Here is a 22841-nt window from a genome sequence, read left to right as displayed (position 1 = left end):
GTTGAACCCTAACTCTTTCGGAACATCTAAGAGGTAAGGACTTGTCAATCAGTTCAATCGGAGTTTCCTCCTCGGGTTGAGCGCCAGTGTTAGAGGTTCCTTGATCGCTCGACACTTGAAGCTCTTAAAGATCGATTTGCATCCCACTTTCCCCTTGGCTTATGAGTTTTTGCTCTCGGAAAACCCCTCTCCTTGCAACAAAGATAACATTGTCACTCGGTCTATACAAGAGATATCCAAATGACTTATGCGGGTAGCCGATGAAAATACACTGCTCACTACGAGGTTCAAGCCTATCGTGAGTCTCTCATCTTCCAAAAGCCTCGCAACCCCAAACCTTGATATGTGTCAACGAGGGAGCTTTCCATGTCCACGTCTCGTGAGGTGTTTTGGCAACCTTCTTAGTAGGGACTAAGTTAAGGATATGGGGGACAGTCTCTAAAGCATACCCCCAGAATGAGATAGGTAGTGAAGCGCGACTCATCATGGAATGAACCATGTCCAACAAGGTTCGATTACACCTCTCAGCCACACCGTTCAACTGTGGTGTCCTAGGTGGCGTCAATTGCGAAACGATTCTACATTCCTTGAGATAGTCGTGGAATACAAGACTTAGGTACTCTCCTCCTCGATCGGATCGAAGCATCTTGATTTTCCTGCCCAACTGATTCTCCACTTCTTGTTTAAACTCTTTGAACTTTTCAAAGGTTTTTGACTTGTGCCTGATTAAGTAGACACAAAAGCGGCTCGCATCCATTGTGGTTGATCTAAAGGACCCACACACATCAGTGTGCACGAGATCCAATAAACCCTCACCCCTTTCACAAGTGCCAGTGAAGGGTAACTTTGTCATCTTTCCACGTAAACAAGACTCACACACGTCATCGTCCCTAAGGTCGAGTGACTCCAACACTCCATCCTTTTGGAGTTGGGATATGTGTTTCTTGTTGACATGTCCAAGACGACAATGCCACAGGCATGCTTTATCCAAACCATTCGATGAATCAATACACAACACATCATTTCCTAAATTATCTACAACCATCACAGTTTCATATATTCCATTACAAGGCAATGCTTCAAAATAAAAGACATCATTAAGATAAGCATTAATAGAACCCTTTTCACTATCAAATGAATATCTAAAACCTTGTCTATATAATCCATAAAATGAAATGATGTTTCTTGCCATATCTGGCGAATAGCAACAATTGTTTAAATCTAATCCTAATCCACTGCTGAGCATTAAAGAGTAAACTCTGATCTAGGTGACAGGTGACGATTTTCTGTTCCCCATGATCAAATTTATCTTCTCGTGCTCCACATCCCTATCTCTTCTTAGGCCCTACAAATCAGAACAAATGTGAAAACCACATCTTGTATCAAGTACCCAAGAAATGGAATGTGATGAAACATTAGATTTAATTATGTAAATACCTACGGAGGATGGGTTGATCTTCCCATCCTTGATTGTTTGTAGATATTCTGGGCAACTTTTCTTCCAATGCCCTATCTTCTGGCAGTGGTGGCACTCTGCCTCCTTGGGATTTGAGTTGGGTTTAGCATAACCAACTTTGGTTCCACTAGAAGAGGTGTCATCTTGGAACTTTCCCTTGTGGTGGCTCTTTGAGGGAGCCTTCCTCTTATTACCCTTCCCTTGCCCAATAGCCAAAAGAGGGGCAGCAGTCGGAGCAGGAGTTGACGCAACAGAATTATCTTTGAGATTGCTCTCAGTAGTCCTTATCAAGCCTTGAAGCTTGCTCAAAGTGACCTCTTTCTTATTCATGTGGTAGGTCATGTGGAACTAGTTGTAGTGGGGAGGCAAGGAGTGAAGGATGTTGTCAATTTCCAGCTCTTCATCAAAGTTAACATTCAACTTTAGCGGGCGATCAACATATCTCTGCATCTTTTGTAGATGGGCGGTAAGGGACTCTTAATTACCCATTTGGGTAGTGATCATCAAAGTGATGATCTCGTACCTTTCTTGCCTCACACTTTGGTGGTACCGGTCCAGCAAGTCTTGATGCATCTCATAGGGATACATGTCCTCATAAGACTTTTGGAGTTCAGAAGTCATTGTCGCTAGCATGATGCAATGTACTTTCGTTACATCACGCTCGTAGGCCTCAAAGGTAGCGATCTCTTCGGGAGTGGCAATGTTCATGTCGACCTCCTTCAGCTCCTTGTCAAGGACATACTCTTTGTCCTCGTAATGGGTGACCATTCTTATGTTAAGGATCCAATCATTGAAATTGTTTTCGTCAAATATCACCCTCCCAAACAAGTTCATGAGTGAGAATGAGTCAGAGGAATTTGAGCCGGAAGCATTGTTGTTGTTCATGTTCGACATCTGAAAAGGAAAAGAACAAAGTTTGATTAGAAATTAATCCCCAATTAAACACCCAAATGAGAAATTACGGCTAGAATCCAACAACATTATTTACAAATTAGAAGAGGGATGCCGTAATCTAACAAGTAAATAATTTAATGGTAAGTGAATGACGATTCACTAACTCTCCACCATGAAAAACGGAAAAAAAAAAAAGATTAAGTTTTAAATGTATTGAAAATTCCTAGATCTTTTGAGATTCATTGAACTTTTTAATGGCATGTTTAAATCTCAATATACCCCTCTAGTTTGTGACTGGGATGCCGAGGATCACAAAGTGGGTGTGAATAACCATGCAAATGAACATGCTGACCTCATTGTTACAGTCACCTATTCGATGTGCCAGTTAACCACAAACACTCCATCGAACTATAACAAATAACGAGTCACCCTTTGTCACCTTTTCTAAGAACCCAATTAGTGTGCCGGTTAACCACACACGCTCCACTAATGTCTTAGCAAGGGTACAAAGTGTCATTTCATGGAATTGCATCAATTCACTTTTGCCTAAAGTAACTAAGATTGGGAATTTTGTAAAAACATTTAGTTACTTTTATAATTCATTAAACTTATTAATGAGAAATGGTTGCCCTATCCTACCCGTTCGGCTAACGACCCTCCACCAATCATGGGATCGGTGGGTGAGAGTGGACACCCATTAAATGGGCATTTTATAGGCCATAACCTTATACCCCCCCCCTCTTATAGATTGCCTTCGTGAATGAGGCCTACTAACGGTAAGACTAGCATTTTAAGTTATACATATATATATATATATATATATATATATATATATATATATATATATATATATATATATATATATACATATCTTATAATATTATAAAGTATAAGGTTGAACTTTAAACTTGTAAAATTCTAGGGTTTGAAATTTAAATAGTTTAAATTAACTTTAAACCAAAAATTTTAATTTCAAAACTTGAGGACAAGTTTTGAACTTTTCAAAACACAAAGGATCAAATAGCAAATAATTTTAAATTAAACAATTAATTTAATGATTATCTAAATTTGACCTAATCAATTTATTTACAAGATAATTATACAATTAATTCAAATAATCAAATATTATCAAATAAGGCATTTATTATTCAAATAATTGGTAATTATCTTTTGATTTGATAAGGATATTCACAAAACAATAATAAAATTCGGATTTTATTAATCTAAAATGATTTAGGTAAGTATCTTTAAGCAAAACAGCAAGAAATCCCGAACATCTCTATGTCTGATAGCTAAACTCGTCAAGTTCATCCAACTCATCGAGTTCCCTATGGAACTCGTCGAGTTCATCAGACAGACAGCCCAAAAATCGAATTTAAAGCATGAATGAACAATCTGTTGGATAAGGTGTCTAAGTCCATAACTATTTCTGGTATGTACTTGACCCGACCCGGCATGGTCCATTTGGGTTGCATGGCACCATGCAATTGGATAGACTAAATGAGAGAAATAACACTTGGAGATTATTAATATATTATAAGTTCTAATATATTAATAATATTATTTGATTAGTTTGATCAATAATTAATTTAGAATTAATTAAGTGGTCAAAAGAGAACTAATTAAATATATGGGTTGATTGTTTAAATCATCCATATCTTGTATAGTGGGCTAAGAGGCTCCATGGATTATCAAGTTGGGTTCTACCCATAGGATGCTCCATGGGAGTTACAAACCCATGGGTCATGGAAATGAAGAGTCATGACACATTAGGGTTTACATGGTGTAACCCTAGATGTGCCAACACTATATAAGAGTCCCATTCTCCACAAAATTGGCAACAAAAGTTGAACACTAAGAAACTAGAGGGCTTGGCCGATTTTGAGAAGTGTGTGTTATCTCAAGAGTCTTTCCAAGAGCATTTGGTGTTGTGTGAAGCATTTGAGGCATCACACTTGGGGTGCTAGGCTCACAAGGTTTCAAGGAACACAAGCAACAACAAGGTAAGTTATTCTATCTATGATTCAAGTTAAAATTGTTCCCCATGTATGCTAGATAGGAATATAACCTTGGAATTCAACTTTGCATGATAATTAGACAAACATAGATCCAAGGTTATTAGGGTTGCATGTACACTTAGGAAGTGTTAGAATGCTCAAAACTCATCAGTGGTATCAGAGCCTAGGCTTGTTTGTTTGTTATTTGTGCTTAAAAGTTGAAGAAAGTCGAAAATTCTGCTGTCTGACTGATGGACTCGGCGAGTCCATGGGGAGGACTCGTCGAGTTCATGTGTATCTTCAACCTACTCGGCGAGTAGGTTTATGCACTCGGCGAGTAGGGTCGACAGAGTGCAGAATTTCGACTTGAGTTGCTGGAAATGAATTAGAATCATTACCCTAAAAAGTTTTGGTACTTGAAAACTTGTTTTAGAAGGTGTAATGTCTTTTCTAACTCATTTACAACAACTAGTTATCAAAATTACAAAGATTAAATGTGATTTTGATTCTTGAAAATGTTCATATTCATATTCTTGTTCTTATGATGTTTAGATGATCATAGGAATTATTTGTAACCTATGTGGTAGATTAATTCATGATCATAATGTGTTTTAATGGAGTCCATAACTTGTCCTCAAGTTATGGAAAACCAAAAGTCTCTTGGATTAAAAACCATTAAAAGAACACAAGAGTTAGGAAAAATGAAAAGTCCTCATTTTATTACTCTATTAAACTCATAAGTTACAAGAAATGAAAAGTTTTGAAAGTTTACAAAACTTGCCCTCAAGTTTTGGAACAAGTAAAGTTAAGTTAAAACTTTAGTTCCAACCCCTAGAATTTTAAAAGTTAAAATTCAACCCTTATACTTATATTATTATGATTTAATAATTATATATATATATATATATATATATATATATATATATATATATATATATATATGTGTGTATAAGAACAAAGTCGTCTTACCGCTAGTACGCCTCATTCACGAAGCCGGTCTATAAGGTGGGTATAAGGTTGTTGCCTATAAAATGGTGACTTAATGGGTGTCCACTCTCACCCACCGCTTGCTTGATCGGTGGAAGGTCGTTAGCCGAACGGGTAAGACAAGGACTTATTAATTCTCATTCAAAGTATGATGAATATTATAAAGTAACTAAATGTTTTATTAAATTCCCAATCTTAGTTACTTTAGGAAAAATGTGAATAAGGTGCTATTCCATGAAATTACACTTTACACCTTGATTAAGTCGTTGGTGGAGCGTGTGTGGTTAACCGGCACACTAACTTGGACTTAACAAGGTAGGTAAAGGGTGACTTAGGGTTTATTATAGTATCGATGGAGCGTGTCTGGTTAACCGGCACATCGATTGAGTGATAAACTTTAAGGGTACCAAATGATTTGCATGGTTACTTCACACCTCGTTTTGTGATCCTCGGTATCCCAGTCACAAAACTTGGAGGGCACACTCGAGATTGAAACATGCCTTTGAAAAGTTCATTGCATCTCAAAGAATCTAGGAATTTCTAAGAACCATTCAAAAAACCTAATACTAAAATATTGCGGTTTTCGTGGTGGAAATTGGTGAATCGTCATTCACCTACCTTTCAAATATGATATAGCTTAGATTACGACATACCTCTTCTAAGTTATATTATATTGTGATTGGATCCTAGCCTTAATATTACATTTGGGTGTTTTATTAAGGACTCTCTTATATCTAAACTAATCATATCCTCTTTCCTTCAGATGTCTTTCAACAATGCTTCAGGCTCTAATCCTAATGGCTCCTTTACCCTTATGAACTTGTGTGGGAAAGTCACCTTTGATGGATCCAACTTCAATGAGTGGATCAGAAACATCAGGATGATTACCCGCTACGAGGACAAAGAATATGTCCTTGACAAGGAGCTTAAGGAGATTGATGAGTCCACTGCAACTCCTCAGGAGATCGCTGAATTTCGGGCACATGAAAGGGATGCTACGAAAGTGGCTTGCATCATGATGGCCACGATGACAGCGGAACTCCAAAAGTCTTATGAGGATTTCTACCCTTATGACATGCACCAAGATTTGATGGAAAGATACCATCAAAGTGCAAGACAAGAGAGGTATGAAATCATCTGCTCCATGATAACAACCATGATGAAGGACGGGGAATCCGTCACGAGCCACATGCAGAAAATGCAAAGGTATGTGGATCGTTTGCTGAAGCTTAATGTGAACTTCCCGGAGGATCTTGCAATAGATATCATTTTGCATTCCTTACCATCGTGCTATGATCAATTCCGCATGACATATCACATGAACAAGGAAGAAGTCACCCTCAGCAAACTTCAGGGACTTCTCAAGACCGCAGAATCAGGTCTTAAGGGGAAGTCGGTTGCTATCACTCCTACTCAAAACTCTACTCCGGTTTTGGCAATCGGGAAAAGTCGAGGGAGGAAGAGAAAGAGCTCTTCTAAGGGTACCAAGGTTCGGACCCTTGATGGCTCTTCTTCAAGTGGAACCAAGAAAGGTTTCATTACTCCCTCTTCTGACCCAAAAGAGGCTGAATGCTTCTATTGCCATGAAAAATCTCATTGGAAGCGGAACTGCCCAAAATACCAGCAAGATGTGAAGGATGGGAAAGTTAAACCCAACCATGCAGGTATTTACACTATCATTTCTAATAACTCACCCCATTCTAATTCTTGGGTCCTTGATACCGGTTGTGGTATTCATATTTGTTGTGACTTGCAGGGACTAAGAAGAAGTGAGAATGTGGAGCAAGGAAGAATAAACTTGATCATGGGGAATAGGAAAGCTTTACCTGTTACCAAGATTGGAGCTTATACTTTATCGCTAAGTAGTGAGTTTAGTTTAGATTTGAATAAGTGTTGTTATTCGCCAGGAATGGCAAGAAATATTATTTCCTTTCATGCTTTGTACAAACAAGGGTTTACCTTTTCATTTAATAATGAAGTTGGTTCTATTGATGCTTTCTTTAATAATGTTCTTTATTTTAAAGCATTACCTTGTGATGGTGTGTATGAAGCTGTATCTGTTGTAGATGACTTAGGAAATAATGTTTTGTGTATTGATTCTACTAATAATAACTTGGATAAAGCATCTTTATGGCATTGTCGTCTTGGACATATAAGCAAGAAACGCATAGGCCAACTCCAAAAGGATGGAGTCTTGGAGTCGTTTGACCTAAAGTCAGATGATAGTTGCGAATCATGCTTACTTGGAAAAATGACAAAGTCACCCTTCACAGGTTCGTGTGAGAGGGGTGAAGGTTTGTTGGACCTTATACACACGGATGTGTGTGGACCATTCAAACATGCCACAAGGGATGCTAATCGTTATTATTTGACTTTTACTGATGATTATAGTAGATATGGATATGTCTACTTGATCAAGCATAAGTCAGAGACTTTCGAGAGGTTTAAGGAATTTAAACAGGAAGTCGAGAATCAATTGGGCAGGAACATTAAGATGCTTCGATCCGATCGTGGTGGTGAGTATCTTAGTTCAGAGTTCCTCGACTATCTAAGGGAATGTGGGATAGTCTCACAATTGACACCTCCCAGGACACCACAGTTGAATGGTGTGGCTGAGAGGCGTAATCGAACCTTGCTAGATATGGTTCGTTCCATGATGAGTCGAGCTACGCTACCAATCTCATTCTGGGGGTATGCCTTAGATACTGCCGCCCATATTCTTAATCTAGTCCCTACAAAGAAAGTTGCCAAAACTCCTCACGAGATGTGGACTGGTAAAGTACCTAAACTAGACCACATCAAGATTTGGGGTTGCAAGGTTTTCGTGAGACGCGAGACTCATGATAAGCTCGAACCTCGAAGCGAGAGGTGTATTTTCATCGGTTACCCACAGCGATCCTTTGGTTACCTCTTCTACAGACCTAGTGACAATGTGGTCTTTGTAGCAAGAAGAGGTGTCTTTCGAGAAAGAGAGTTTATAAGCCAAGGAGACAGTGGGAGGCAAATTGATCTTGAAGAAATTCAAGAATCAAGCGGTGAAGGAACTTCAAACTCTAGCCCTCAACTTGAGGAGGAAACTCCTGTTGAGCCAATTGACAAATCTGTACCTCTGAGATGTTCCACGAGAGTTAGGAGTGCACCTGAGCATTACTATGGATTCCATATTACTGCAGAAGGTGAGACACTTATTAGTGATGAAACACTAGTAAGTCAAGATGACCCTAACAGCTACGAGGAAGCCATGGCAGGCCCCGAGTCTGCTAAATGGAAGGAGGCTATGGATAGCGAGATACAATCCATGTATGATAATCAAGTTTGGAACTTGGTTGAAAATGTACCAGGTCGTAAGACAGTAGGGTGCAAATGGGTCTTCAAGAAGAAGACCGAAAGGGATGGTAAAGTACACACTTATAAGGCTAGACTGGTTGCAAAGGGCTTCTCTCAAATTCCTGGAGTGGATTATGATGAGACCTTTTCTCCGGTAGCCAAGGTTAAGTCTATTCGGGTTCTGTTAGCCATAGCTGCATTTCATGACTATGAAATATGGCAGATGGATGTCAAAACCGCTTTCCTTAATGGAAAGTTGGCTGAAGATGTCTACATGAGTCAGCCAGAAGGTTTTGTCAGCAGCAAGTACCCTAATAGAGTGTGTAAGCTTGAGAAATCCATTTATGGATTGAAGCAAGCACCTCGCAGATGGAATCTTTACTTTGATGAAAAGGTCAAGGAATTTGGCTTTTCTAGGAGTGAAGATGAATCTTGTGTGTATGTGAAGGCTAGTAGGAGTATAGTTAGCTTTTTGGTATTGTATGTGGATGACATACTACTCATAGGAAACAACATTCCAACCCTGCAGGAAGTAAAGTCCTGGCTTGGGAAGTGTTTCGCTATGAAGGACCTTGGTGAAGCTGCCTATATTTTAGGGATAAGGATCTTGAGAGATCGGAGTAAAAGACTAATTGGACTTAGTCAGAGTACCTACTTGGATAAGGTGCTGAAGAGATTCAGCATGCAGGATTCCAAGAAAGGAGAGTTACCCATCCAGAGTAACACCAGATTGAGTAAGACACAAAGTCCTAGCACTGAGGCTGAGATAGCAGAAATGAGTCGAACACCTTACGCTTCGGCTGTAGGATCGATCATGTATGCTATGACGTGTACTCGACCCGATGTAGCTTTTGCCTTGAGCATGGTTAGCAGGTATCAGGCGAACCCTGGCAAGGCATACTGGACTGCGGTAAAGAATATCCTCAAGTACCTACGAAGGACTAAGGACTGGGTCCTTATCCTCGGTGGGAGTGATGACTTGAGAGTGGTAGGGTATAGTGATGCTAGCTTCCAGACTGATAGGGATAACTTCCGCTCTCAGTCGGGCTGGGTCTTTACCCTAAACGGAGGAGCAATTTCTTGGAAGAGTTCCAAGCAAGAGACAGTGGCAGATTCTATTTGTGAATCAGAGTATATTGCAGCTAGTGAAGCAGCAAAGGAGGCGATATGGCTGAAGAACTTCATTGGAGACCTTGGAGTTGTACCAGCTATTAAAGAGCCAATGGAAATTTTCTGTGATAGTGAAAGTGCTGTTGCCTTAGCCAAGGAACCAAGGGATCACGGGAGATCCAGACACATCGACAGAAAATACCATTTCATCAGACATCGGATCGAAGAAGGACTCCTCGTGGCAAAGAGGGTATCATCAGATGAGAATCCGGCAGATCCCCTCACAAAGGGACTGACTCGGGTTAAGCATCTTCAGCATGCTCGGAGCATAGGGCTGAAGGATGATATTAGATTTAGTAGTTAGATAATCTCGAAATTTGTAAAGTGTAATTGACATTAGATGATGAATAAAAAATGTTTTATTTATGAGTAAAGTGTTGCTATCTCTTGTCAATCGTTTACTATATTTCTTTTGCATGTTTTGACTTCCAGAATAATTTTGTTTGGTATAACATATTATTCAAACCTCCACAGTCGGTCATATGTTGGAAGTAGATAAGAATCAAGACTGTCATGTTTGGTTGTAGAGGTCTTGGACAAGGCTACAACAATCATGAGTGCTCATAAGTTCTGAGCATTGGACTCAACCCACGCTCACTGGAATCACTTCATGGAATTTTATCTCGAGTGATCGTGAGACGGTAATATCATATAAGTCTTCAAACCTAGAGATATGATTTGTTACTTACAAGTTGGTTATGCATTGACTGTACGAAACCGCATTGGTAACTCGATGTTATAAAACGTACTTTTGTGTGTAATTCAATGAGTGGTAGAACAAACATATGAGTCGAAGTTTATCTGTTCCTTCTTGGATTAGAAGCTGATATCTGGGCCCCTCGATGATTTTGTTTTGACCCATGTACCGGGCCCGGTCAGAACTAAGTTGAAGTGTTCAATTAAGTTCTATGTCAAACAAATCGGAAATCGGGAAACAAATGCTGGACAATAAGCAAGACATGTTCCATGTATTTGTCCGGCTGATATCTAGAACAGAGGATTATATGATCACTTATCTTAAATGGCGTACCATCATCTTCTCAGTTCCGAGAAACCTTGAAAAGAGCTACGATTGCCGATCGGTTCCTAAAGTCATACTTGCAGTAATAGTTATTAGACTTATCCAAGTGGGAGACTGTTGGATAAGGTGTCTAAGTCCATAACTATTTCTGGTATGTACTTGACCCGACCCGGCATGGTCCATTTGGGTTGCATGGCACCATGCAATTGGATAGACTAAATGAGAGAAATAACACTTGGAGATTATTAATATATTATAAGTTCTAATATATTAATAATATTATTTGATTAGTTTGATCAATAATTAATTTAGAATTAATTAAGTGGTCAAAAGAGAACTCATTAAATATATGGGTTGATTGTGTAAATCATCCATATCTTGTATAGTGGGCTAAGAGGCTCCATGGATTATCAAGTTGGGTTCTACCCATAGGATGCTCCATGGGAGTTACAAACCCATGGGTCATGGAAATGAAGAGTCATGACACATTAGGGTTTACATGGTGTAACCCTAGATGTGCCAACACTATATAAGAGTCCCATTCTCCACAAAATTGGCAACAAAAGTTGAACACTAAGAAACTAGAGGGCTTGGCCGATTTTGAGAAGTGTGTGTTATCTCAAGAGTCTTTCCAAGAGCATTTGGTGTTGTGTGAAGCATTTGAGGCATCACACTTGGGGTGCTAGGCTCACAAGGTTTCAAGGAACACAAGCAACAACAAGGTAAGTTATTCTATCTATGATTCAAGTTAAAATTGTTCCCCATGTATGTTAGATAGGAATATAACCTTGGAATTCAACTTTGCATGATAATTAGACAAACATAGATCCAAGGTTATTAGGGTTGCATGTACACTTAGGAAGTGTTAGAATGCTCAAAACCCATCACAATCAACACATCAATACAATAGAAACCAAACAAAGATCTGATACCACTGATGGGTTTGAGCCAAAAGAACATCCTATGTGCTCATGCAAACCCTAATGCTTGGATCTAGGTCTCTCTAATTGTACATGCATTCATCTAATACTTTCAAAATCTAGATCTAATGAGTATAATTCGAAATTAATGTGACAAATCAGATCTAGATGATTACCTCTTGTTGCTTGCTTGAATCTTCTTGTCTTTGAAGTTTATAGTCACAAGTGTCACTCCTCTAATGGCTTACAAAAACCAATAGCAAAAGAATGATCTTGGAGAGAGGTTGCAAGAGGCACAATTTCGGCTATGACCTTTCTAGGGTTTCAAGTGGCCACAAATTGTAAGCCTTAGGGTCCTATTTATACTGGAGCAGCTAGGGTTTCAGTCTAAACCCTAATGGACAGCTTATGCCTTAAGTTATTTAAGGAAGCTTCCGGAATAGGGCTTAGGGCCGAAATTATGGATGGACACATCCTAATTTCGTCCATGCCTAGTCCAAGAGGCTCCTCAGCCCAATACTCAACTGTCACACTTTTGACAGTTTAAGTCCCTATTATTAAATTAATGTCTTTTAGCCACATAATTAATTTCTTAATTAATTCTTGTCTAATTTTAATTTAATTATATGATTTCTCCATTAATATATTATTCATATAACATATTAATAAATCATAATAACATATTTCTTAATAAATCATCCTATCATGTTGCTTTGGTGAAGGCAACCCAAAAGGACCATGCACAACCGGGTCAAGTATTTACCAAATATAGTTACGGGCTTAGACATTAATCCAACATCCTACACAAAGGCATGTTTTATAGCATCTTAATTTTCCTGCCCTGTTGATTCTCCACTTCCTATTTAAACTCTTTGAACTTTTCAAAAGTTTCTGACTTATGCTTGATTAAGTAGACATAGCCATATCTACTATAATCATCAGTAAAAGTCACATAGAAGCGGTTAGCATCCTTTGTGGCGGTTCTGAAGGGTCCACACACATCTGTGAGTACGAGATCCAATAAACCTTCACCCCTAGCACAGGTACCAGTGAAGGGTGACTTTGTCATTTTTCCAAGTAAACAAGATTCACAACTATCATTTGACTTTAGGTCAAATGATTCCAAGACTCCATCCTTTTGGAGTTGGCCTATGCGTTTCTTGCTAACATGTCCAAGACGACAATGCCATAATGATCTTTGATCCAAGCTAGTGGAAGAATCAATACACAACACATTATTTCCTAAGTTATCTACAACTGACACAGTTTCATATAAACCATCAAAAGGTAACGCTTTAAAATAAAGAAAATTATTATAAAAAGCATTAATACCACCAAATTCATTATCAAATCAAAAAGTAAATCCTTGTTTGTACAAACCGTGAAAGGAAATAATCTTTCTCGGCAATTCAAACGAGTAACAACATTTATTCAAATCTAATCTTAACCCACCACTTAGCAACAAAGAATAAACTCCAATCTTGGTGACAGGTGAAGCTTTCCTATTCCCTATGATCAAGTTTATCTTCCCGTGCTCCACATTCTCACTTCTTCTTAGTCCCTGCAAATCAGAACATATGTGAATACCACAACCAGTATCAAGGACCCAAGAATTAGAATATGGTGAGTTATTAGACAATATAGTGTAAATACCTACATGGTTGGGTTTCACTTTCCCATACTTAACATCTTGCAAGTACTTTGGGAAGTTTCGTTTCCAGTGCGCCTTTTCATGGCAATAGAAGCATTCAGCCTCTTTAGGGTTGGAAGAAGGAGTGACAGAACCACCTTTGGTTCTACTTGAAGAGGATCGGTCAAGAGACTTTCCCTTGGTACGCTTCGAAGGGCTCTTCCTCTTCTTCCCTTTACCTTGCCCGATGACCAGAACAGGGGCGGTGGTAGCAGTAGGAGTGGTAGCAACCGATTTACCATTAAGACCACTTTCGGTGGTCTTCAAAAGTCCTTGAAGTTTGCTGAGTATGACCTCCTCCTTGTTCATATGATAGGTCATTCGGAACTGATCATAACAAGAAGGTAAGGAGTGTTGTATGATATCAATAGCCAACTCCTCGGGGAAGTTCACATTCAACCTCAGCAAATGGTCCACAAACCTTTGCATTTTCTACATGTGGCCCGTGATGGATTCACCATTCTTCATCCGGGTTGTTATCATGGAGGATATTATTTCATATTGCTCTTGACGATCACTCTGATGATATCTTTCCATCAAATCCGGGTGCATCTCAAAAGGATAAAAGTCCTCATAGGACTTTTAGAGTTCGGCTATAATCGTAGTCAGCATGATACATGCCACTTTAGTGGCATGTCTCTCATGAGTCATGAAGTCAACGATTTCCTCTGGAGTAGCAGAAGACTCATCAAGTTCCTTCAGCTCCTTTTCGAGGACATATTCCTTGTCCTCATAGCGAGTGACCATATTTATGTTCCTAATCCAATCATTGAAATTAGTCCCATCAAATATGACTCTCCCATAAAGGTTCATGACAGAGAAAGAGCCGGTAGGATTTAAGCCAGAAGTAGCATTGTTGGAAGACATCTGAAAAGACAGAAAGACAAGTTTACATTATATATATATATATATATATATATAGTCCCTAATAAGACACCCAAATGTAATATTAAGATTAGGACCCAACACAATATTTTATAACTTAGAAGAGGGATGTGGTAATCCAAGCTATAAAATATTTGAAGGTAGGTGAATGACGATTCACCAATTTCCACCATGAAAACGAAATGTATTATTAGATTTTAATTGGTTTTGAAACTCCTAGATTCTTTTGAGATTCATTGAACTATTCAATAGCATGTTTCAATCTCGATTGTGCCCTTCAAGTTTTGTGACTGGGATGTCGAGGATCATAAAACAAGGCGTGAATAACCATGCAAATATACTTGGTACTCTTAATTTTTATCACCTAATCGATGTGTCGGTTAACCACACGTGCTCCACTGATCTATGATAAACCTTAAGCCACCCTTTGCCAACCTTGTTAAATCCAAGTTAGTTTGCCGGTTAACCACACACGTTCCACTAATGACTTAAGCAAGGTGCAAAGTGCAATTTCATGGGTTAGCATCAAATTCACATTTTCCTAAAGTAACTAAGATTGGGAATTTATAAAACATTTAGTTACTTTATAATCATTACACTTTTAATACCCGTTCGGATCACGACCCTCCACCAGTCAAGGAAGCGGTGGGTGAGAGTGGACATCCATTAAGCTGTCATTTTATAGGCAACAACTTTATACCCTCTTATGGACTGGCTTCATAAATGAGGCCTATTAACTATAAAACGACTTGATCTTATACATACATATATATATATATATATATATATATATATATATATATATATATATATATATATTATTAACTTGTAATACTATAAAGTATAACGGTTGAATTTTAACTTTTAAAATTCTAGGGGTTGGAACTAAAGTTTTCTAAAGTGACTTTACATGTTCTAAAACTTGAGGGAAAGTTTTGTAACTATTCAAAACTTTTCAACTTCATAACTTATGATAATAACCTTTGACTCATAAGTTATTGGTAATCCATAACTTGAGGACAAATTATGGACTCCATTAAAAAACATCTAGATTAAGAATTAAACTAACAAACAATTTGGAAATTTTGATAACAACCTTTGAAAAAAAAGAATCATATAAACACACATAAAACTTGAAATTTTGATAATAACCTTTGAAATTGGATTAATATAATCATTACCACGTCAAAAAACAGGTTTTTATAAGTCCAAAACAGTTTAGTGTAATGATTCTAGTCCAATTCCAGGTTAAAAACCCGAAAATCTGCAAACTAGATGACAAACTCGTCGAGTTCTATAAGGAACTCATCGATTTCATGCTTTAACTCATGAACTCGTCGAGTTTTTGGCCAGAACTCGTCGAGTTTTCAGTCTGGGCAGGTTCTTGGTTATGAAAAGTAAGTTGCATCAAGTATAATTGAAAAACAATCTGGCTTTGATACCACTGAAGGGTTTGAGCATTCTAATACTCCTATGGTGTACATGAAACCCTAGAAACCTTGGATCTATGTTTTCTCTAATATACATGCAACTTTGATTTTTCCAAGGTTTACATCCTAACTAGCATGGCATGGGGTAATTGAAATACAAAATCTAGTAGAATGACATACCTTTCTTGTGGAGTTGATTCCTTGAAACCTTGCGAGCCTAGCACCCTAACTGTGATGCCACAAATGCTTCACACAACACCAAGAACCCTTGGAATAACTTGAGAGAAGAACACTTGACCATAAAATCGGCTATCCCTCCTTGTTCTTTTCTAAGTGTCCATTTTTCTAGCTTATGGGGTCTTTATATAGTGTGTCACAAGTAAGGTTACACCATGTAAACCCTAATTAACATGGATTTTCATTTCCTCTATGATCCATGGGTTTTAACCTCCATGGAGCATCCATGGAGCAACCAAAGCCCAATCTAGTGAATCATAAACATAAGCCCACTATACATGAATGAATGATTTACAAATCAATCCACATATTTTAATTCGTCTCTTTTTTATCAAAAAATTAATCCCAAATAATTCTTGATCAATACTAATTAAATAATATTATTAATATATTAGAACTTATAATATATTAATAAACCATAAGTTTTCGTTTCTCTTTTTTGTCTATCCAAGTGTTATAATGCCATGCAACCCAAATGGACCATGCCAAATCGGGTCAAGTACATACCAGAAATAGTTATGGACTTAGACACCTTATCCAACACTATCTCACCACTATCCTACCGCTAATGACTGCACAGACATTAAGTAGCCTCATACTTAGCTTCAACAATAGTCAACATAAAGAAAGCTCATGATCTGGCCCAAAACAGAGCTTGGATGGCAATAATGCAACAAGCTGTTCATAAAGCTCACATCGGAGAAGGGGCTTAGATTGGAGGTGCCCAACCTTCCTTTCCTCCTCCATTGGATCTAGATGTTTTTCAAAGAAGCCATTGGATCCCAACTCTCTACCTCCAAACTCAAATAGAAGAAGAAGAAGAAAAAGAAGTACACCATAACAAGGAAATAATTTCTTGATCTCCAAAGAAAAATAGATCAAATTCTTTTTGTGGTTCAACAACCACCCCAATCCACAACTCTACCATTGCGGCCTCCTCCTCCCTCATTGCTTCAATCTCTTACAGAACGAATTCTTCAAATTGAGGCCCGAGAAAGATTACCGCCCAACAACTGCTTCTGAAGATTAAACAAGGGCTCAAAGAACTTAATGACTAAAGGAAAAAGGATCATGAACAATTTTGTAGCAGGAAGAAGAATTAATCACCGAAGTCAAAGCTCTCACAACTCCAAAAGGAGACCAAAGAGCAACAACAAAAGACCACTCAACTGATTAATGCAACTCATGATGCCTATAAAGCAGGATACACAGAGCTTCAAGAAATATTCAGAGGTCTTCGGCACTTAGTCATGACAAAGGAAACATTGAATGAAACTCTCACCTTCTGCAAAGTTCTCTCTGAGTACATCAAGAATCCAGCCCTAATGGCAACAAATGAAGTTAACGGGAAAGCAATGTTCCAATTTGCAAGGGTCCTCTCTCAACCGGACGAATTGAAAAAATTGTTTGAGGAAAAAGTGAAGCCTTCTTCCTAAAAAAATCAAAGATAGTGGAAATCGTCACTACCAAAGAAATCTCTAAATCCCCCTCCCCCCCCCCCCCCCCCCCCGATGACACAGATCTGTTAAGTCTAAATTAGTGTTGTGTCAAATGTATGTTTTCAGATTTATGTTTAATTACGATTCTAAAATGGGGCCTATCCATATTCGGAATTGTTGTGTTATTTTGTCTATATATAGCGTGCATGTAACATCTAGGGTTACAACTTTTGAATCAATTACTGAATAGTTCTTCATCCAAGAACTATTATATTGTTTTGATTAGTACATTCATCTCCTTTTCAATCATTTTCGTTCCTTGTCATTGATTATTCTCATAATATAGAATCTATCGATCTTTGCCACTGGAGAAATAAAGGGATATGGCATGATAACAAATGGAGAATTCACGATTCCGAAGGTACCTTATGTTGAAGGATTGCAACAAAATCTAATTAGTGTTTCTCAATTGGTTTAGGTAGAGGTCTCAAAGTGTCTTTTGATGAAGAAGGTTCAGAAATCATAGAAAAGAAACCTAAAGATGTTCTTCTGAAGTCAAACAGGAAAGGAGGAATGTATCCTCTAAATCTAAATCTGATAATGGAAAACCATTTATTTTCTTGCTTACGAAAGCCACCTCGGATGACAGTTGGTTATGCCACAGGAGACTTTCTCACCTGAAATTCAAGGATATCAACAAGCTCTACTTGGTGATCTTGTCCGTGCGCTTCCTCTTCTGAAATTTGAAAAGAAAACTTATGTGTTGCTTGTGAGCTCGAAAAACAAAGTAGAAAGAGCCATTCTTCTATAATAAATAACAAGATCATTAAACCACTTGAATTGATGTATATTGATCTCTGTGGTCCATCTACTATTGAAAGCATTGGCAATAACAAATACATTTTGGTTATTATTGATGATTTTTCACGATTTACTTGGGTATTATTTCTTAAATAGAAATCTGATGCCACTTATAAGCTCATTGATTTCATCAAACAAGTTGAGCTATAATTGCGAAAGCCAGTTTAGAAAATAAGTAGTGATAACGGTTCGGAATTCAAAAATCATGCATTTGAAGAATTCTTGACAAACAAATGAATTTCTCACAATTTTTATTCGCCTTACACTCTATAACATAATGGTATAGTTGAAAGACGAAATCGCTCTCTCTGTGAAGCTGCAAGGACAATGCTCTCATTTGCGAATCTTCCTTTATATTTCTAGGCCGATGCTATTGCCACTGCTTGTTTTACTCATAACCGCTCTTACATTAACAAACAATTTTTGATTACTCCATATGAAATTCTAAACAATCTAAAGCCGAACGTTAAATTTTTTCATGTGTTTGGATCCAGGTGCTTTTTGTTCAATTCAAAAGAACATCAGAACAAATTTGACGAAAAATCCAATGAAGCAATCTTTTTAGGATATTTATTGACATCCAAGGCATATCATGATCTGAACAATAAATCAAAGAAGATTGAAGAAACCTATTATGTTACGTTTGATGACAATTACATGAAGAAATATCAAAAGGGTGATTGTCAAACTGAAGAAATCTTCCCATCAAAAAATTCTAAGACTACTCATCTTATGAATCTATATGAGGATTTTCTAAATTTATTTGATGAAACTGAAAGGGAAATTTCCTCAGAATCAAACGCCAAGGACAATCAATAGGATGAGTTAATAAAAATATTTGATGAAGTTGTTGAAGAAATAGAGACTCCTCCCGAGTAACCTACTCCAAAAGTAACTGAAATTCCAACTCAGTTAGAACCTTTTGATGCTCCATTCCAGGGGCAGAGTTCCACTCCAAACTTCAATGCAGATTTTCTACTCCAGGGGGAGAACTCAACTTCGTATGATGGGTCACATGCAAATTTCTAGGGGAAGAATAATGAAAATAATTACTCGGGTGCTCAATCGGAATTTGAAGAAATATTTGCTAAAATCAATCCAGTCTACGATCAGAAGTATCCACCAATGACAAAATGGACCAAAGATCGTCCACGGTCTCAAGTGATCAAAGACTCTTCTTCAGGAGTTCTCACTCGTGCTCAACAAAAAGCAAAGCAAACTGCATTATTTTGTAAATTGGAATTTTTCATGTTTAATTTTTTTTTTCAAAAATTGAACCTAAAACTGTTAAAATTGCTCTTGATCATGCAGACTGGGTTTAAGCAATGCAAGAAGAATTAAATGAATTTGATCGAAACAAAGTGTGTAGATTGGTTCCTACTCTAGCAGATGCATCTTTGGTTGGTATGAAATGGGTATTCGAAAAAAGATGGATAAAGAAGGAAATGCCATTCGCAATAAGAAATGTTTGGTCGTTAAAGGTTATTGTCAAGAAGAAGGAATCGATTTTGAAGAGATATCCGCACCTGTGGCTAGAATTGAATCAGTGCGCATATTTCTCGTCTATGTTGCTCATAAAAACTTTGAAGTATATCAATTGGATGTGAAGTGTGCATTTTTGAACCGAGAACTTGAAGAAACAGTTTCTATTGAACAACCTCCAGGTTTTGTGAACAAAAAAATTCCGAATCATTGTTCTATTCAAACAAGGTTCTGTTGATGCTACCTTCTTTCAGAAGAAGGAGGGTAACCATTTAATGATTGTTCATATTTATGTTGATGATATTATTTTCGGATCAACTAATCCCAGCTTAACTGTTGAATTCCGAAAATTAATGGAAACAAAATTTGAAATGAGTTCTATGGGTAAAATTAACTGTTTCCTTGGATTAAATATAAGACAGAGTTCGGAGGGAATATTCATCAATCAAGAAGCTTTCACAAAGACGTTATTGGGAAAATTCGTAATGGTGGGTGATTCAAAAGTCAAAGTCCTTATGGCATTCGGAACGAAACTCACTCCTTCTCTTGATAAACCAGCAGTGGATATCACCTTGTTTTGTCAGATGATCGGATCTCTGTTGTATCTAACATCCAGTCGTCCTGACATAATGTTTGTTGTCTGTTACTGTGCCAGGTTTCTAGCGAATCCTCGAGAACCTCACATGTTGGAAGTTAAGAACATATTATGGTATCTAAAGCGAACTACTTCTCTTGGTTTATGGTATCCATCAAATTTTGTATTCTTTATGCAAGCATACTCCAATGCTGACTTAGGAGGTAGTGGTCTTGATCGGAAAAGCACATCAGGTGGATGTCAGTTTCTGGATGGCAAGCTTGTTAGTTGGCAATCTAAGAAACAAACATGTGTATCCTTATCTATAGCTGAAGCATAATGCATTGCAACAACATCATGTACATCCCAAGTGGTGTGGATTCAGAACCAGCTAAGAGACTACGGAATCAATATGAAACGAATTCCCCTATATTGTGATTCTGAAAGTGCCATAAGAATTTGCCACAATCCATTGCAACATTAGAGACAAAGCATATAGCATTGAGATACCATTTATTAAGGATCACGTTGAAGATGGGAATGTGGAAGGCTACTTCGTTCGTTCCTCAGATCAGTTAGCCGATATATTCACGAAGGCATTTCCAGAACTATCATTTAATCGAATTCTACAAGGGTTAGGAATGATTGAAGCTGACTCAGTTCCGAAATCCACTTCGTAATTGTCATAGTTACTATTCACATTCTGAATAGTTTCGGGCTTCAGAATGGTTCAGAATTCACTGTTCACTTCCAACTTGTTCCGATCTTAGGAATGGTTCTGAAGTTACTGTTCATTAAGATTCCAAAACCTTTTCTCTTTGTAAGTATTTTGTTCTTTTCTTTACTTTTGTCCATTTCTTTATTTTCGTTCTCTTCATAAAAATAAAATTCCAAAAATATTTTATTCGTTTCTGTATTTTCTTTTCAAAAATCAAAAACAACAAAAAAAATATTTTATTTTCTAAGAATTGATATTCATTTCTGAATTTGAGTCTACAAGAAGGAATCGACGGTTAAAATTCTTTCTACCATGTCTTATCTCAACTTCCACGTAATCCCTTGATTATTGGAACAAAACAAGTTTCGGTATAGGGCTGCAAAAACTCTAGTTAATGATCGCAAAATCATTGTCAACATGATTTTCGTAAATCTCCTAACCATTCTACTCCCAAACTATTATTTTGTATCGTAATCCTTAAGACACTTAGGTTTTACCACTGAGGTTTAGGTTACAAAATATATGTATTTATGATCTTGCAATCGTTATCACCATGATTTTGAGTGAAACCCAAAACTCCAAATACCTTTTCTGAATTGACCATGAACAATTTATTGTTCTATATTGTTACCCAATGAAGTGACGGTGAACAAATCATTGTTCTAGATATTTTACCAACTGAATTGACGGATAAAACCATTTGGTTTGTACCATTGCATGTTCGAAATTTCATTTATTTTATTTTATTGTGTGATCTTAATGAAATTTTCACGACCCAAGTCATTTCTTGCCAAAAGATCCAAGTTTATTTTTTTTAGATTTCCATTATATCCAGTTACTTTAAAAAGAATATCCAAAACTTACTTGTTTTTATGGCTACACTAGTCAAACAAGTACTTCTTTCATATCTTTGGACTTATGTTAAGTTTCAGAAATTATTAGAAGTTGAAACCACTCTTTAAGCCTTAATAAAAGAATCATTTCACATTTTCTCAACAAACTAATGATCGTAATTCAACGAGAAACCACACAAGCACTTCGTATTCTCTCTTGACTCAAAAAGAAGAGATCGTTGCCCGGGATCTAACAGCTTTTCATATCAAAATTGTTTGATATCACAGAATCCTACACATTAAATTTGCTTTATTTCTTTTTCTTTGGCACACTCTTGCACTAAAATCCTTCTGATTTTACAAAGTCTAGAAACTGTTTCGATTGATCACTTTAATTCAGAAGATCGGATCTTGGTCGTAATTCCGATGGATACTGCTCCCGCTTCTACAAAGCTGGAGGCTAGATCAATGATTTCGAAAGTGGAGATTCCATAACACCCTTATCCCCATAAATGGAAATTCAGGAAATTTAAATCATGGCACAACTTTTGAATTTCTATGACATCAGCGTGTTTGTTACAACAGCCGCTAACACATGATTGATGAGCTGGCACTATATTATTGGCTAATTTTTCGGCACTACAGGAACTTGAAACAACGGTTTCTCTCTGCACCCATCATCTTCCATATAAAAGGATTTCAAACGGTTCATTTTCCTTCACCGCAAACACAACTCTCAAATTTTCAAAGAAAAAAATGCTCTCGCTCTCTACTTTTCATCATCACTCTCAAAACATCAATGGTCGCTTCATCAGAGCAAGTTTCATTCGCAGATCAATCTGGATCCGTGATCATGTTGGCTGTTAAACCTAACCAAAATATGATAATAGACCTCGATGCTTTTCGCTACAACGCCCTAA

The 22841-nt window shown here is 37.4% G+C and overlaps 1 protein-coding gene across 1 annotated transcript; it reads left to right on the top strand.

Moving 5' to 3' along the window:
- The first annotated feature begins 19743 nt into the window (after positions 1 to 19743).
- Positions 19744 to 20710, top strand: LOC111914568 (uncharacterized mitochondrial protein AtMg00810-like). The gene is made up of 2 exons (XM_023910281.1): positions 19744 to 19902; positions 20051 to 20710. The coding sequence occupies exons 1-2, from the start codon at positions 19744 to 19746 to the stop codon at positions 20708 to 20710; spliced, it is 819 nt and encodes a 272-aa protein (XP_023766049.1).
- Positions 20711 to 22841: the final 2131 nt, after the last annotated feature.

The sequence above is a fragment of the Lactuca sativa genome, chromosome 4 (assembly GCF_002870075.4).
Source record: "Lactuca sativa cultivar Salinas chromosome 4, Lsat_Salinas_v11, whole genome shotgun sequence".
Taxonomy (NCBI): domain Eukaryota; kingdom Viridiplantae; phylum Streptophyta; class Magnoliopsida; order Asterales; family Asteraceae; genus Lactuca; species Lactuca sativa.
The sequence above is the reverse complement of the archived record's forward strand: the minus strand, read 5'-3'. Positions and strand labels throughout refer to the sequence as shown.

Excerpts from the sequence above, each read along its gene's own strand:
- LOC111914568 (XM_023910281.1), top strand. The coding sequence starts at position 19,744 with ATGGATAAAGAAGGAAATGCCATTCGCAATAAGAAATGTTTGGTCGTT. Across the intron at positions 19,903-20,050 it reads TTGCTCATAAAAACTTTGAA|AAGAAGGAGGGTAACCATTT; the intron begins GTATATCAATTG and ends ACCTTCTTTCAG.